The sequence below is a fragment of the Olea europaea genome, chromosome 15, assembly GCF_002742605.1.
Source record: "Olea europaea var. sylvestris chromosome 15, O_europaea_v1, whole genome shotgun sequence".
Taxonomy (NCBI): domain Eukaryota; kingdom Viridiplantae; phylum Streptophyta; class Magnoliopsida; order Lamiales; family Oleaceae; genus Olea; species Olea europaea.
This window is the reverse complement of record NC_036251.1, coordinates 13,436,368-13,448,746: the sequence shown is the minus strand read 5'-3', so window position 1 is coordinate 13,448,746 and position 12,379 is coordinate 13,436,368. Positions and strand designations below refer to the sequence as shown.

The 12,379-nt window shown below is 32.7% G+C and overlaps 1 protein-coding gene across 1 annotated transcript; it reads left to right on the top strand.

Moving 5' to 3' along the window:
- Positions 1 to 2,224: 2,224 nt before the first annotated feature.
- On the top strand, positions 2,225 to 3,026 carry LOC111410230. Its single transcript, XM_023040486.1, has one exon. It carries the CDS (start codon positions 2,238 to 2,240, stop codon positions 2,754 to 2,756), a length of 519 nt encoding a protein of 172 aa, XP_022896254.1. The 5' UTR covers positions 2,225 to 2,237; the 3' UTR covers positions 2,757 to 3,026.
- The last annotated feature ends 9,353 nt before the right edge of the window (positions 3,027 to 12,379 follow it).

Sequence of the window (12,379 nt, the reverse complement as noted above, 5' to 3'; positions counted from 1 at the left end):
GAGATGTACAAAGCTCGCCTTGTTGTGAAGGTGTATACACAGCAAGAAGGATTGGACTACCTCAATACCTTTTCTCCTGTAGCAAAGAATGTTACTGTCAAATTTTTACTCACTCTTGCAGCATACCATCAATGGCATTTGGTGCAATTAGATGTCAACAATGCATTTCTCAACGGTGACTTGTTTGAGAAAGTCTATATAGAACTTCCTCCTGGCTATGAAACCTATAAATCACTTGGACAGGGGGAGAAGATGGTTTACAAACTACACAAGTCTATATATGGGCTTAAGCAAGCCTCTAGACATTGGAATTGGAAGTTCACACATGCTCTCATCCAATATGGTTTCACTCAGTCTAAAGCAAACTATTCACTTTTCACTAAAGGATCTGACTGCAACTTTGTGGCTTTATTGGTATACGTGGACGACATTGTCATCACAGGCCCTAACATCCAAGTCATCAACTCATTAAAATTGTTCCTGCACTCTCAATTTAAACTCAAAGATTTTGGATGCTTGAAGAATTTCTTGGGGATAGAGATTGTCGGTCATCATCAGGTATTGTGATTTCACAGTGGCAATATACATTGCAACTACTTGAAGATTCTAGTTATCTGGATTGCAAACCTACAAACAACCCTATAGAACTCAAGGCAGCACTTACTATCCAAGAAGGTGAACTACTGCCAGATGCATCTCACCACAGGAAATTGATTGGAGGACTTATATGCCTAACTTTTTCACGTCTTGACATTACTTTTGCGGTGCATAAACTGAGTCAATTCATGTCTCAACCAAGACGACCACATCTTAAAGTTGTTCATCATCTCCTACGGTACTTAAAAGAGAGTCCTAGACAAGGTCTTCTCTTTCCATCATGAAAAGTTTCTGCAGCTCCTCTCAGCCTTCGTGCATTTTCGGGTGCAGACTGGGGTTCATGCATTGACACACGAAAATCCACCACTGGTTTTTGTATTTTCATTGGTGACTCACTAGTTTCATGGAAATCAAAAAGACAGCCCACTATTTCCCGTTCTTCAGTTGAGGCAAAGTACAGAGCCCTTGCCTCCACGGTTAGTGAAGTGATTTGGATCAATCAGCTGTTGAAGGACTTCCAAATCAATGGAACAACCGTTGCCAATCTATATTATGATAATAAGGCCGCTATACAAATCGCAACTAATCTAGCTTTCCACGAACGAACAAAGCACATCGAAATTGATTACCACTTTATCCGTGATAAAATTACAGCTGGGATTATAAAGCTTCTACCCATTCGTTCTCGTCATCTACTTGCAGATGTTTTTAACAAACCATTGCCTGCTTCAACTCTTAATCCCTTATTATCGAATATGTGTGTAAAGGACATTTATGGCACATTTTGAGGGGGAGTATTAAAATATTCGATTCTTTGTATATTAATTAGTTAACAATTAGTTTGTCTAGCTAGGAGTCAGTTGTAACAGATGATCACATTTTTCTTCTGTTTGCCGCCTATTTATTGTATATATATATAGACCTCTTGTATCAAGTAGAAATGCAGTGAATAAAATCCACGTTTTTTCGTTTATTTCTAATAGTTTGCCACCTTCAAACTTCTCCAACTGATTATGCCCCAGCCCCTACGCCATCTGTTTGTTTCTTCTTTGCTTTCCCTTTTTTTAAGTTATTTTTTTTAATTGCTTAACTTATATTCTTTAAAAGAGAACACAATGGTAGTTCTCAAAAAATTCGACCTTTTCACATCGAAGTTGATCGTTTAAATCCACTACAACCTAACGTGGTATAAAATTAAAATTCTAGGTACGGAAGTCATTAAAATATAAGTTGAGAACAAAGTTTTTATGGTACTATTAAGTTTGAAACTAAAGTGCAATTTAACAAAAAAATAAAATAACAAAATTATCCTCCTAAGTCCTTTCATTGACATGGGAAGGCGGAGCAAAGTCAAAACATTCCGCAACATCACATGCACCACGAGCAAGAATCAAACTAGACGATATTGTGGATAAACGAATGATATATTTATACATTAGTTAACGCCAAAATTACAAGTCAACGTTAATAATGCAATTGACAAATTCAAAACACACCGAGTGAAGAATCTAAGTTGCATCCCCGAATCCACATTAATTATCCTTCAACTTGCATGCCTATTTGCAATAAATTAATTCGTTTATTAGCTATTAAATCCCATCAAGAAAATTCATCTGGGACACTCCAAGCTAGAGAGAGACATGGAGAACAAGCATTTTAGCCACAACGATGGGCTAGTTTTTCACCAGCTGCCACAAGGCACTGAAATCCATTTTTCCTGTTGCAAAACTCCAGGGTCTGGCTCGATTTACGCGTGTTGGCAGTGCCGTTACTTCCTCCACGAGCAATGTTTTCGAGCAACTCGCTCGATGAAGCACCCTTCTCATCCTCTGCATCCCTTAACTTTAGTGCCTTTTCCAACATATCCCTCTAATTCATTTTTCTGCAATTCATGCAATCTCGCAGGAAATGGCTTTTCTTATTGTTGTTCTAAATGTGACTTTGATATGCATGTCCACTGTGCTTATAATCCAGTAAACCCTCCTGTTAATTCCCCGAATTTCGCAGTCGAAACTCAAAATGTTAATCCTCATTCTGCACCCAATTTGCCTCAAAATAGTACCTATCCCTCCGTTCAAAACAACCCTTATCCGAATATTCCTTTTCCTAATCCAACAGTGCCAAATTTTATGAATCCAACACCACCGGCTTCTATGTAACAAAATTTCCCAGCTTCCTATCACTATCTTTTGACCTAAAAAATTTGAAGATAGCAACTACGTAACCGCCTCCTTGTCTAGTCGCACTTCTAAAGTGTTCTTCAGGCCAGAGGAAGAAGAACAAAAATATGACTAGGGTTTTTAATTCCGCCACTTCTTTTAATTTTCTGGAATGTTTATGTATCTCAAACCTATGTACTTTTTAAATCTTTTTCACTATGGACATGTTTTAATGTCTTATGGGTAAAATTTTAGCTAATTTTGCTTTGATGATTCGTTTTGAAGCCGTGTTGCTCTCTAATGGGTTAAGTTATCGTTTTCAACAGATTTCTTATGTAATATTTTTTGCATGCTTTCTTATGGTTTTGATTAATATGATAACCGATCAAGTACTAATTTCAATATATAATAATCAAACGATCATGGATCAACATGTCAATCACACAACGGATTAATCAAGTGTGTGACTATTAAAAACTTACATTAAACATTAAATTATTTAACTAAAGTGGAACTTGGCGATGTGTTTGATGCAGTTCACGCGCTATTGATTGAATCACTTTAATATCGATCTTATGATGCATTCTTGAGTATTAAATTATAAGATGCATGGGTCTCTATATTTACACACAATTAATTTCCAAACCTGGAAATTACAACCATGGTTTTTAAATTATCAATTCAAAAATCAATTTTTTTTTTCAAATTTAGATGATAATTCAATTTTTTATATCAATAATAATATTATTAAATTAAATTATTTTCCCACCTCCACCCTACCCACCCCAGAAACCCTAGTTCATTTAGAGAAAAAAAAAAAAAAAAGAATCAATCACCCCGCTGCTTCATTTCATGCACTCCGGCGCCTTGTGACAAACCCACTCTGGCACCTCCTCGTGATGAACCCACTTCGACGACTCTTCAAGGCACTCAATCCAACGACTCATCACGGCATAGTAGCAGCACTCCTTTGTGCTAGGTGCCGCTGCATCGTACACGATGCAAATCCGTTCTTCTTCTTCTTCTTCTTCGCATTCTTATTCTTCTTTTCATTTTTGAGTGGTGAGGTGATTGACGGTTCAGTGGTGGTACTGTGGCAATGGTGATGATGTTGTCTTGGTTTTGCAATTGCAATGATGGTAGTCTGGAGTGCAATGGTTGTGTTTGCAGCTGGTGGTGATGTTGGCAAGGTGGTGGTTTGCATTGCGGTTCGGTGCGGCGGTGGTGTTTGCTTGTGGTAGTGATGTTGGCGAGGTGGTGATATTTGGAGTGTTGGTGGTGGTGCAGTGACGTGATGGTGATGGTGATGGTGATGGGAGGGGATGGGGTGGGTGGGAGCGTATGTGACTAATTAAAGGTTGAATTCCAACCTTGAGAGCCCCACCGTCCCACCCTTAGAGCTTTGTGAGGGAGGTAAATTGCGGGATGTGTCTCAGCAGGCCAAGGAACAAGAGCTGCATGTACACTGCGCCTACAAGGAGTCCAATTCCATATCTCAGAAATCGAACAAATTTTGTAACTAATTATTTGGTTAATTGTGATAAATAATATGTAACTTAAAAATTGTAATTGTTACTCACAATTTATCAAGTTGGGGTCAAACTATAAATTGTGACCAAATAGTTTGATAATTTATGATCGTTAAATAAGTTGTGGCTAATAAAATTTGTGATTTGTGATCGATAAATAAATTTTGATGTATAAAATATTTGATTTGTGACCGAAAAATAATTTGTAACCAATTAATTCAATAATTTGTAACCAAAGTGTATAGAATTATGATCTTGATATATTTAGTTAATAAAATATATATTTAATTAATTATTTCATAAATAAAATTTAATTAATACTTATTTTTGAAATTTTAAATCTCATTTCTTAATTTTGAAATGGGTCACACTTAATTTCTTAGATATGAAATTTTTCCTTCCCAAAATATAATACATAATAAAGGACGACAAAGGAAAGAGAAAAATATCACCATTACTCACCCCATTTAATTTATTTTCCTTTTATTTAATTTTTAATATACAATTTAAATTGAAACATCAAAATAATAAAATAAAAAGATCTGAAATGCGTTAGGAGCATTCGAGGCAAGGATCATATGCCCTCGTCCCGTTTATCACGCTGGACATTTCAAGAACGAGAAATTTTACCATCCTATATAGAGTCGATTACTAATTTATAAAAAAAAAATAATAATAATAAATAAATAAATAAAACTTAAACTTATTTGAAAAATCAATCCTTTCCCAGAAGGGATTGAATTCTATGGGTAAAGTCAATATTGGACAAGGATTCCATGGGTTGATTAATAATTGAGCAATGCTATAAGTACATAATTTTTTCTACAAAATTGATACAGAAAGACAATTGTCTTCTTGTAATTAACTATTGTCAAAAACAGTTTTTGGCAACAGCAAATTACAAGAAAATAATTATTTTTCTGTACTAATTCTGTTTAAAAAAAATTGTACTTACAGATTAATTCTTAATAAGTTTAGAAACCACTTCGTACTGAAATCTGAAATTAGTGTCTTTAATTGCTCGTTTACTAAGGAAATCATAAATACAATTTTACTTTTTAACTAATGCGACATTAATTCGTTTATTTGCCTAATGTTTGTTATTTTTTTATTTTTTTTAAGTTTATTTTATTCTATCCTTGAAATTTATATTGTTAATTCACTATTTAAATAATGTTGTTTATATGAAGTTACAAATAATTAAGTTAGACTTCATATGCGTTCGTCTTTAATTAAATACTACAATTCAAGTGCACCATATTTTTTCTCATTTCGAGGAAAAGGTGTAAAATAAAAAATGAAACAACAAAGGGATCCGATGACATTCATATTAGCAATTTTATAATTAATTGACCATTGAATTTAACACGATATCTGTTTAGAATTAGTTCTGTAAGTTAATAGGATGCTTCCCTAAATTAGGCAAAATAAAACATAAATAATCGATAATTGAAGAAACCTAATGAAGTTATTTGCTCGATATGTGTCGTGTTTTACGACTAGTATCATAAATGAATGTACATAATTATATATTGTTGACTTCCATTAGATGTCACACTTATGGGCTAAAAAAATTAGAAAGTGAAAATTCTTTCGAGATGTTGTGCGGAAAACTGGAATCGGATTAATCCAATATCAATTTGTTGGATAAAACATGAAATTATAGGCACAATATGAAATAAGGATCACAAATGGAATTATAGATGAAAAGGAATGTTTAAGATGAGTGAAAATGGAAAACTGGTTTGGGCCGTATAACTACACCTCTCGAGCATCAAGCGAGAAGTAGCTTTGCCGCTCAAGCACCTAGTGGTCGCCAAGACTCTGCTAACATTTTAATGACACCGATCGGGCTCAAAGCTAACGATCAATTAGCAAAATTGCGACGATTTTTCTCCTTGATCCATAATCTGATCTATTCAAGTCTAACACAAATTTCAATTCTCAATTAGGCTTATAAAAAGAACTTCAACTAGAATTTGTCAAATAAATTTCGAATATATATCCCAAATATCATTTTAAATAGAATGCAGGTCACATCTTAATTCTAACAAATTCCACCTTGACCTAAATTTCCCTATAATGAACAAAATTTAGAGATTCTATACTTGGAGACAAATTCCACTACTATGAATAAATTTAAAAAAAAAAAAAAAAACACACACACACACACACACACTAATGAAATTCTCCATTAAAATTTTCTAACTAAAAATATTTTTTTACCTCTACCACCCCAACTAGGGGTAAAAGTAATCTAAGCCCTTGGTTTGAGTCACATTATTTTCATAAAAATGTGTTTTTGAATAGTGTATTGAAAAAAAAAATGTGTGGTTAAATGTAAGGAAAAGTTTAAATTTGTGTATAATTTTATTTTATTGAAGAATTTGTAGTTGAAATAATGTCAAATTACTGTTTAGAAATGTATTTTTTTTTCCAAAGAATTACTGAAATAGGGCCTAATAATCATCAAATAAGGTTAAAACAAGCCCTGTAATAGAATTATAACTGAATGCATCAAAAGAAAGATCTTGTCAGAATTGTACGCACATGGAGTCTTATGGTCAAAATGGATATATTACTAACAACTAAATGCAATGACACCAACGATAATAGTGGCAATGAGGATTTATCTATAACTTCTACGTTTAGCTAAGATATATTCTTTAAAGAAGACCTCCAATTAGACTCCAACGTTATAGAATCCAACTCCAAATTCACATGAGTTCTTAAAATATAATGATTGATCAAAGATTCTGTATAACACTGCAAGATACATAAATGAGATTTTTTATGTCCCTTTAACAAAACACAAGCGCTTTACTAACTTTCAAGACTCCACCTACAGTAGTGCACCTATACCTTTTTTAATCAAGAATACTTAGGGAGATAAGATTTCTCTTCAGATTTGGGATGTGTCTCACTATATCAAGTGCTCTAACTATCCCATCAAACATCTTTATTTTGACCCAATCAATACCAAATATCCGATAAAGTATATTACTGTTGGTCATTACAACACATTTTAAAACTTCATCATATGTTGACAACAAATCCCGATTGGGACACATATAAAAAGTGCTCTATGTATAAAAAATTATAGTCTCATCAAGTTTGGAGTTAGTATATTATTATCGGTCATCACAACACATTTTGAAACTTCTTCATATGTTGACAATAAATCCCAATTGGGACACATTAAAAGTGGAAGCTATATCAAAAATTCAAGTCTCATCAAGTTTGGAGTTATAGTTAAACATAAATAAAAGCTTTCCATCAGTGTTAAAATTTTCTACAATACTTACTTCTCCTAAAGTTTCTGATTGTTAATTTATAGTCAATTTTGTTTTATTCTACAACTTATACCAATTATTTATCAAGTGCCCATTTTTCTTACAATAATTACAAAATTTGAAGTTAGATTTTGACTTGCCTCTTGCATGATCACCATCAATAATGAGGTCATCTCCATGAATTTCAGATGCAATAAAATGCTTCATCTTCTCCTTTGAATATAGAGCATCATAGACTTTTTCGATAGTGATAGTATTACAACTATATAAAATTGTGTCACTAAAAGACATATGTGGACCTGGCAGTAAATACAATAAAATTAATCTCAAATCCTCTTAATCATATTTGACCTCAAAGGTCTCCAAATCAGTGACGATTTCCTTCAAAATAGCTAGGTGATCTTCAAGAGATATATCTTCTACATACGATGAGAATATAGACGTGATTCAGATGCAATTTGCTAGTAAGACTCTTTGTTATGCATAATTGCTCCAATTTTAACCATAATAAACAGTTGGCTTCTTCCTCAAAACGTTCTAAAGACTATTATTTGAAGATGAAGAAGTATTGATATAGGGCCTTTCAATCCCTCCATTGTTTAGCCTTCGGAGTCCAAAATGTAGAAATATAGTCAAATCCCAACCATGCATCGTCCAAATCCATTAGAACAAGTATTGCTTGCATCTTTACTCACCACAATAGAATCATGTATTGTGATCTAATAGTAGAATATCATATTATATAGTTGTTATCACGAAAAGTTAAATTGAGATCTTAATTTGATCAAAACCTCAATTTTTCTGAAGAATTGCAAAACCATCAGCTCTTATACCAATTTGTTGTATAGAAAACTGGAACCAAATTAGTACGATACTAATTCGTTGGAGAAAATATGAGATTATAAGCACAATATGCAAATAAAGATCACCAAAATACAAAATCAATGTAATTTGCACAGAATATGAAATTTATTATAATATGGACAAAGAATACAAATATTCTGTGTTTACAAGGTTTCTAACTACAGATAAGGTTAAACAACTCTTACTGAATTGTAGAGAAGGCCCAAATATATATAAGGAACATATATGAGATGTCCAAACCCTAATTGTAGAGTTATAGATGGATAAGAATGCTCAAAATGCATCAAAAGGCAAAACAAGCCTAGGTAGGATAACTATGTCGGTCAAGCACTAGGCGAGGAATAGCTCCACCGCCCAAGCTCTAGGTAGGCGCCAAGTCTCTATTGAGATTTTAGCGACGTTGCTCAAGCCCAAGCTAACGGCTAGCTAGTGAATATTGTGGCGACTTTTCTTCCCTATCCATAATTTGTTCTCTTCAAATCCAACAAAAATTACAACTTCCAATTGGCTTCCAAAGAGAATTTTGACAAGAATTTCTTAAATAAACTTCGAATAGGATTCCAAATAACATTCCAAAAGGAATTCAGGTCACACTATAATTTTAACATGAGAAAATTAAGGTCTCCTCAACCTTTTATATAGTCTAATTTTGGGTCCTTAACCTTAAAAAGCAAAATTCAGGATCCCAATCTTTTTAGAGTAAATAGCACAAATCGTCCATATCTTTCAATGCTATTGTGTAAAACGTTTTCATTTTTTGGTATTTTTATCCCTATTTCCACATTTTATTGCGCAAAAAGTCATTTTCATTCATTTTTTCAATAAAAAGATGATTTCACCCCATAATCAAATAAAAAAAAAAAGAATAGAAAATTAAAGAGCGAATTGTAACTATAATCCAAATTTTAAAAAAAATTACAAACCAGTCACAAATATACACTTATAAAAAATATAAATAAATAAATAAAAAAGAAGAAGAAGAAGGAAAAAAACACCATCCTTCCCTGAAAATGGAGCCACCCACGGTCCATACTCAAACCACCACCCACCACTGGCTAAATTGCCGGAAATGCTCCATTCACCGGCAAGGTTTACCCACAAATACCAAAAACAAAAACCAAACCTTTCATTTTCAAGCATATATTTGGGATTGATTTGTAATTTTTTGAAAATTTTGGGGCTATAGTTGCAATTAGCCCTTTTTTTACCTATTCTTTCCTTTTTGTTTTATTTGAAGGGGGGGGAGGGGGGGTAAAATTGTCTTTTTATTGAAAAAAATGATAAAAAAGACCTTTTGCTCAATGAAAGGTGAAAATAGGGGTAAAAATATCAAAAAATGAAAGGTTGCGACGTTTTGCACAATAACATTAAAATGTAGAGACTTTTGTGCCATTTACCAATGTTTTTAAAATCGGACCAGACCGACCAGTTTAATCGGGAAAACCTTGAACCGACCTAAAATTCAATCTGAGCAAACTACAATAATCGGAAAAGGAAAATCCGATCAACAAACCATAGAACCGAGCGATTTACCCGTAAATCGAAAATTCGTTCTCGATTTGACTGGTTCCTATGTACTATGTTTATCAAAAATTTTAACTCCTTTAATGGGATCATGGATTACAACTACAAGCCCATACTATACTTTCTTGAGTTGGTGGCAAGCACTTCCTTTTAAAGACATGTCTCTCTCCACATTTGCATTCAATTACCGATGTGGGACACAGACTTCCAATTGCAAAACAAACAAATGGATTTATTTGAATAAAGACAACAGCAAATTATTTCAATTTTTGAAGTGTTAAAATAAATTATATTATAATGCATCTAATTAACAAATGTAGATTAAACTTACTTTGAACTAGTAACGCTAAAATAAATATATTATTGTTATAATACTTGGATTTATTTTTTATTATTTAATTTTGGTATCTATTATTGTTCAAAAACGTTTTTAAAAAATTATTATATAATAAAAACATAGGTTATTGTTCAAAACTTATTGTTGTCAAAATAAATTAAAATGTTTAAAAATATCTATTTATTACTTCCGGTTTAACCTCGGTTGAACCTTTTGACCCTTGACTCTTTCTCTTTTCCTGGTCAATGTCCGATCCGATTTTAAAAACATTGCCATTTACCCATCTTTTTAAACCTATGAATCTAAATCATTACATGACTGAAACTTCAACATCACGCGACTTGAAGTTGAACGTTATGTGATTTGACGGTTTGCCATGGGATTTTAGCATCCACATTGGTACAATTTCCATCTCGTGGAGACCCAAATTTGTATAATTAAATAGGCTGTAACCCAAAACCACACTCTATATTTTTTCAATTTGGTCACCTTCTTTGCTTGTAAAGTTTTTGTTTGAAAATTTATTGTGACATCTAACAATGCATTCTTTAGTGCCTTCTAAAGGAGACCCTAATTGTAAAAGACCTCCGATCAGACTTTTCTATTTCAACATTTCCGCTCTTCTCCTTGAGACGTTTCTTAGTCATTTGGAGGTGTTTTACGAAAAAATAAAAAAAAAACATTCTCAGGGGGCCGAGTTGCTGAAATAGGGAACAAAGTGAATTGCGGGAGATGGGACAATAAAAAAGTTCTAATATGAAGAATATAACGTTCTTGATACTACAATCATTCCATCATTTGAAAAATAACTATTAAGTTGAAATTAAAGTCTAAGGCGCATTCACAACATTTACAATTAACCCTGAACTTGAAAATCTAAGTCAGTATTTATTTTTTTTATTTTTTAAAAAAGTATAAAATTTTAACTAACTCATGCCGAATCTAGTCCTCTGGCAAGCCCCAAACCAAAAGGTCTGGACTAGCAAAGTTTGATTAATGCTAAAACAATTTGAATTTTGTCCAATGTGGTTCTCTTCGACTTTGTTTCATGGAGAAGATTTAATTTCCTATAAAAGAAATCAAATTTCGATCAATTCATTTCATTTCTTAGTACAATCGAATTGCACTGAACCCAAAATGATGAAGTCGTTTTATATATAGATAGTCAAACACCGATTTTTTTAAACTATGAAACTAAATTGATCAATATATCAATATTGTATTACAGAACTAGTCTCCAATTTATTAATATTAATGCAATGTGACCCTCAATCTGTTTTTTGACAGAGTTATTCCCAATCTTTAGATTTTGTACCTTAATTGGTTCTCATTTGACATTTTATGTCTAATTTAATGCTAAACACCAAAAAAGAGAGAAAAAAAATCGGGGTGACTGTAACGTCATGGTTTGAATAGCTTGAGGTTTGAAGTGTTGTGATATAAATAAATTGTTTTATCGCGTGTGCATATAGGATTGTCCAATCAAAATTTCTCTAGTTAAACATGCACATGCAATCCAAGTGAATACTGTTTAGAAGGGTACAATATGTAACCACAAATAATTTTAAAATAAAAACTAAAAAGAAAATTTTAAAAAAATCTAATAGCTTGCTGGCATTGATTCTTTCAAGTGAGAAAAATAAATTTTTTTGTTCTTTAATGTGATTGAAAAGTGTAAAAAAAAAAAAAATGGTTGTGGATTCCACAGAATTTGTAGTTCAAAATGATTTTTGGAGAAAAATAACTTTAAGATTTTTTTATTTTTTATTTTTTTTTTCCAAACAAGCATTAAACTCATCTCCTTCCCATTCCCACTTGTCGATGGCCCGAGCCAAAATGACTTTTGAGAAAAATAATTTTAAAATTTGTTGTTCCAAACAAGCATTAAACCCGTCTCCTTCCCTTTCCAACTGTCCATGGCCCAAGTCAATCACTAAGGGAGGAGATAGGGGAATTATTATTACTATTATTATTATTATGTTGTTGTTGTTGTTTAGATACAAGGGATGAACTTTAACTGAAGTTCATAGCAGTCTCTTTGATTCGTCCCTATAAATTACAAACCCATTTCCCCCC

Excerpts from the sequence above, each read along its gene's own strand:
- LOC111410230 (XM_023040486.1), top strand. The coding sequence starts at position 2,238 with ATGGAGAACAAGCATTTTAGCCACAACGATGGGCTAGTTTTTCACCAG.